General features: G+C 50.7%; 1 protein-coding gene across 1 annotated transcript in view; it reads right to left on the bottom strand.

The window, feature by feature from the left end:
- CUX2 (cut like homeobox 2) overlaps positions 1 to 250 on the bottom strand; it is a 214,355-nt gene extending 214,105 nt beyond the window's left edge. Inside the window, exon 1 of the mRNA XM_019641567.1 lies at positions 213 to 250. Within this exon, the coding sequence (XP_019497112.1) occupies positions 213 to 250 (38 nt within the window). The remainder of the gene's footprint in view (positions 1 to 212) is intronic.
- Between the last annotated feature and the right edge of the window lie 5,829 nt (positions 251 to 6,079).

Below are 6,079 nucleotides of genomic sequence, written 5' to 3'. Positions count from 1 at the left end.
AAGCTTACCTCAATCTCCCATTAAATGATTCATCAGTCCCCCAATACCCTTGGTTCTCATCCTCTGTGCCAGCACCCATGCTGTTCCCTGTGTCCAATGCTGTTCCTTGGTACAGAATGACCACTTTTAATTCCCTGCCCGGCAAACTCATCCTTCCAGACCCGCTGCAAACAGTCCTTCGCGGCTCCTCCCCAGCTCCTGGCTCTGATCACCTGCACAGCGTGGACCCAGTGCCGTAGAAAACCGCCATCTTGTGTTGTCACGGGTGGCCTCATCTTCCCAGGAGCCCCTGGAGAGCAGGAGTCCCATCTTATTTATGGAGGGGCTCCCCAAATCTAGCTCAGAGTAGACAAGACACATTAATATGTATTAGTGATTACTGCTGGGATGAATATAATTTTTAAACTCCCTCTGCTCCTGGTGCCTTGTTCTAAGTTCTCATATTAGTTTGTTTCTCATAAATTAAGACAAAAGGAAAGGTCCAGATGCTCCTTGTCCATAGGCAGAGAGCTTGGGGATCAGTGTGTGAGCCGTGGGGAAAAAGCTTCCTCAGAAATGACACAGGAAGGAGGGGGCAGATGACAGGGCTCACCACCCCAAGACAGGCAGCTGAGTATTTGAGACCCTCGGGCTCAGCCCAGAACAAACGGGTCTTCATTCCAAGGCCACCCTGTGGGTCTCTGGGGACGCACACTGATCTGAGGCCCCCAAACACCTTCCTGGAGCTCCTGCCAAGCAGTCAGGATGGGGTTAACATGAGCCAGGCTGTGTGAAAGGGGCGAGAAAGATCCCCAATGTAGGGTCTCAGGGGTGCTGGGCTGTGCCCGATGGGTTGGCAAACCCTACTTTTAGGATTTAACACTTATCTTGAGAAAAGAGACTCACCCTCTGAGGCCCAGATCTTTGCTGCCCAAATCCCTCTGGCCAAGTCTCCTGGACAATTCCAGCTCCACTCTCAAACCCTCCCTGTGGCTGAGCTGGCCCAGCTTTCTGGAGGAAAAGAGGCTGGAGACTCAGCTGGGCTGGGAGGTGGGGACTTAAAAACATCAGAGAAGAGGGACAGGCAAAAGGGATGCCATGTGGCCTCAGGCAAGTGACCTCACCTCTCTAAGTCTCAAAGTCCTCATCCGGAAAATGGGTACATGTAATAACAGCTCCTGAGATCCCACACTGGGAGCACGCAGCCTGGAGCCTGGCCTCCCACTCTGCTCCACTCGTGGGGGGCATTATGACAATGACCTGGGCAAACCCAACTGGCTTCTGGAGAGAGGATGAAAGGACAGAGGGGAAGAGAGTAACCCCGAGCAGACAAGGCGCCTTGGCCTGAGCAGTGAGGGAACTCGAGATCATGGTTCCAGCTCCCCCCACACCCACACCCACTCAGACAGGCTCCACTTTAGACCCTCCAGGCAACTGCAGAAATGTAAACTAGGCTCTGGTGAGGATAATGCTGAGAGCTGGGCGGCTCTCGGCTCTCCTCACTGACAGGGGGCTTCAGTGGCACGGATAACACAGGGGCTGTCACTCATCCACGAGCCGCTCTTGTCAGGTGTGGCCCAGCTCCTCGCATTGCCTCCTGCTCTATTGGGGTTTGGGGGACATGGAACTTCCTGGTCCCCCCGCGCCCTTGCTGGAGTAATGGGTGGGGGTGGGGGCTCAGGGCCTAAGCTCTGGGGGGCAGTTCACAGCTCCCATCATAACAGTTCATCAGCACTCAGCAGATCCGCGAGAGCTGCCAAGGCCAGTGGGGGCTCCCTCTGGGCCGGCTCCAGTGCCAAGCGTTAGGCCAGCATTTCCTGATAGCACAGGTCACATTGTGTCCCCATTATGGCTTAGAGCCCTTGAACGGGGGGGGGGGGGCACAAGTGTTCAAAGCAGACAAAACAAACAGAGGTTGTGAGTTCTCTTGGGTCAAGAAGAATAAAAGTAGGGATGATGATGATGATAATAATAATAATAATAATAATAATAATATTGGGTTGTTGGAAAAGTCATGATGTATCTTTTCTATATTTTTCGTTGCAAAAATGCATCATGACTTTTCCAACAACCCAACAGTAATATCAATAAAACATTACCAATAATAACAGCCATAACTCACTAAATAGCAGCTTTATGCTGGACCTTCCGCTGGGTCCTCCATCAGCATTCTCTCATTTACTCCTCAGCACTGCCCTTCAGGAAGGCAGGAAGCATTGTCACACTTATTTTATAATATAATACAAATGAGGAAGCTGAGATTTAAAATAGTGAAGTCACTTCCCCATTATCCCATTTTCCAGATGAGGTAAGAAAGGCCCAGAGAGGGCTTATGTGCCTGAGGACACACGTAAGAGGCCAGAATCTGGCCCCAAGGTTACCTGACCCTCACGCTCTTAACCACAGCTGTTTCCTCCCCAGCAAAACCCATGCCAGCCATTCAGCAGCCAGTGGCCCAGCCCAGAAGAAACTCCAGGGAGTGTTCGGGGCTGGGGCCTGTGGTGAATGTGATGCGGCGCGTGCTCTTGCGGCTGACCAGCTAATGGGGGAAAGACTGATACTGAAGGCTCCATCACTCCCAAGGGTGATGAGGGCCAGGGAGGAGACGAGGGGAGGACTTGAAAACAAAGAGAGTCTGTCTTCTCCCAGAGATCAAGAGAGCTCTGCTGGTGAAACAAGACGCTTTCCAGGCTGCACAACAGCTCTGGTCCAAAGGGGCACGACAGACATCCATTGAACAATTGCATAAATCCTTTCTCTTGCTTCAAATGGTGGGTGCCACCAAAGGGCCGGGTACGGTTATAACCCAGGCCCAGCAAGAAGACCCGTATTCCTGGGACCTGTCCCCACAGGCCCTCCAAGCTGGAGGCAACAGCAGGAATTACATACCTGGCAGGAAAGCCAGGCTCCTGGCATGACACTCATCTCTCCCTGCCAGCTCCAGGCCACTGTCAAACTTCTCCTGACCTTCTGGCCACAAGAAGGTGGCTGGGGCTGCTCACACAGGCCCCGCAGCGGCCCCGGCCTCCCCTCCTTCGTGCAGCTCTCAGAATTATCGATTCTGCCACTGGAACGGCCAGGATAATTTTGCTTAGCTTCAAATACCTGGTTCTCATGAATTCTTCGGCCAGAAGGTTATAAAGCTTCTTCTAAAACATGGGGGAAAGATTAAGCCTGCTTATGGTTAATAATACACTGTACCCTGTCCATCAAGCTGCCTGTCTGCTATTGAAAGTTCACTATTAGATACTTATTTAAACAGCCTCGCAAGGCTTCTGAGGAAAGTGCAGTTATGCATTTTCCCCCTCCTTGTTGGCTCAAAAGACTATAGATAAACATCAATTCGCTCCTGCAGATCACAGTCACAGTAAATAAATTTTTCAGGAAGCTCGAGACCCGCACAAAGGCTCCGCCAAGCTCCTATTTCACACAACATCAATGTTTGGCCTCCAAGAAATAAAAGCTCTAAGGTGCCCGTCGCTAGGGCAAAATTATCAATTGTCAAGTCACTTTTAAAAGAGAGAGAAGGAGCATTTCGGGGAGACATTTCCTCCTACAGCAAAAAAAAAAAAAAGAAAAGAAAAGGTGGATACACAGTCATATAGTCATTTCGCCTGCAAACTAACCAGTGGGACTTTTCCCCCGAAAAGCCCAGGTGTCCACCCCGCAAATTCAGGCCCTGACCCCACAGCCTCTGGGCGAGCTGCAGCAGCCACAGCTCAGAGCAACGGGTTCCGGCTGAGTTCAGTGACTCAGGCTCTGGGTTATTTTTATTTTCTCAAAGTGGGTTTTTTCCCCTACTACTTTTAGAAGTGGCAGACGAGGTTTGTCTATTATAAAATATTTGTTGCAAACACGCACACACATACACTTGCTTACTCACCACCCCCCACACAGTTCCCGTCTGTGTAAAAATCTCAAGTCTCTGTGGTGTGAGGGACAGGAGGTAGGGAAGCTGAGACACCCTCCTGGGCAAACCAGGGTTTATGTAACACTCTGGGCCCCGTACTCAGCACAACTGCCCTGGAGCCAGGAACCCAGAGTAGATGCTATTTTGCAGGTGGGGAAACTGAGGCATGGAGGAGACGAAGGAAGGAAGGAAGGAAGAGGGAACCAGAGACGAAACTTGGATGTATCTGCATTCGAATCTCAGCTCCACCACCTTCAGCTGCATGGCCTTGGGCAGGTAACTATATCTGCTGGAGCCTCAGTTTCCTTATCTGTAAAACAGGGACTGCAGTGGTCTCTGCCTCACAGGGTCACTGTGAAGATTAGCTTCTAAATTCATACTCGTCAGTTTTACTATTAAAGGACTCAGAAACTCCTGGGCAATCACGGGCAGAAACAGGGTTGGATGTGAGAAGAGGGAGCACTGTTCTTGGAGCAGCACACCCAGCCCTCATTCTGGGCCTGTCACTTCAAGTCGCAGCCACTCTCTCTGCCCCAGGCTGTCTGTCCGAACAATGAGACCTTGGACTCCTCAGTCTGTTGCATTAAAATCCATATGTGATGTCTTCGCAACCACCTCATAGGGAAGGTACTGCTATTATGCCCACTTTACAGAGAGGAAAACTGAGGTTCAAGGAAAAGCAAGTTGTCAAAGACCAAGGAAACAAAAATGGCTCCAGACCTCAGCTCAGCCCCGCTCAGAACCCTCTGTTTCAAGTCTCAGCTTTTCCATCAGCATCCAATTTAGGACTAACACTTGGAGCCCTTCTTCCTGCCTGTGGTGTGGGAGTCATCCCCACACCCTTCCCCACTTCCCCACAGAGCTCCAGCTTGTAAAGGACACTCTTGCTCTCAACATTTTCTGAAGAGGTTTTGTACGGGGTTGAACAGCGCTCCACCCCAATGTACATCCACCTGGAACCTCAGACTACGACCTTATAGGAAACAGACTCTTTTCAGAAGTAATTAGTAAAGATGAGATCACATTGCATTAGGGTGAGCCCTAAAGCCAGTGACGGTCCTTATAAGAAGAGGAGAGGACACACAGAGACAGAGAGAGAAGACACCTGTGTGACAACAGGCTGAGAATGGAATAATGCAGCTAAAAGCCAGGAAGCACCATGGATTGCTGAAAGGGACAGGAAGGCCCCTCCCCCAGAGCTTTCAGAGGAAGCCCGGCAGGGGCCCTGCAGATGATACCCTGACTTCAGACTTCTGGCCTCCAGAACCGTGAGAGAATACATTTCTGTTGCTTTAAGCCACCCAGTTGGTGGCAATTTGTCATGGCAGCCTGAGGAAACTAATACCATGCTAGTCTATAAAAAGTACACAGAGCCACGAGTGACAATTGTCTGGACTTCTGGAAGGTTCCAGACTGGCAGGGGTAAAAATCAAAACGGGCCCCATCAGTTGGGCAACCAGGATGAGGTGGCCCAATTCCACACCCTTCAATGCCCCCCCCCAAGTTTCTCCCTATACTCAGTAGGCCACACAGGGAGGAGTGCAGGCCGTCTGGTTACACTTGACCTTGGCCAACAGTGACCCCATCTGGGTCTTCTCCGGGCTTCATGGAAAGGACATGGCTGAGTCAGGAAATGTACCTTGGCAGCTTTCAAGCTGTAAATCTCGAGGCCAACCTCCCAGGGTTATTTATCAAGGCCGTTCTCTGTACCAGGCACTGTGCCTGCTCACCCAGCCTCTGGCTGGAGTGGGCCCCATGACTCCTTCGGCCACCTTTTGGGGTGAGTCTAAAAAGTGATCCCTTACACAGATGTCCAAACTGAGTCTGGGAGTGGCTGCAGCTAGTTAGGATGTGGCAGAGCCAGACACAAGGCCCAGTCTGTTGGACTCCATCACCCACGCCCTTAACCCAGAAGATAAAGAAGGAGGTAACACACCGGAAGGCCTCAGCAGACATTAGGAAATCCATAAATGCTGGTGCTTGCTTTGGAATCTGCCATTTAGTGATGGCATCGTTTCTCGGTACCTGTCCTGAGATAAGCAGAAGGCAGAGGAGCCCCAAAACCAGTCTTTACAATTAAAAAAAAAAAAGGAAAGAAAACCAACAGTTGGTATCTGGTTTAAGCTGATCAGGTTGTGGGTGGCACCTTTGAAAAACCACTGGTAAAAATAAGGGAGCTGTGCCTTTGAC

Source organism: Hipposideros armiger, unplaced genomic scaffold (genome assembly GCF_001890085.2).
Source record: "Hipposideros armiger isolate ML-2016 unplaced genomic scaffold, ASM189008v1 scaffold_62, whole genome shotgun sequence".
Taxonomy (NCBI): Eukaryota; Metazoa; Chordata; class Mammalia; order Chiroptera; family Hipposideridae; genus Hipposideros; species Hipposideros armiger.
Note: the sequence above shows the minus strand (reverse complement) of the source record. Positions and strands in the feature narration are given on the sequence as shown.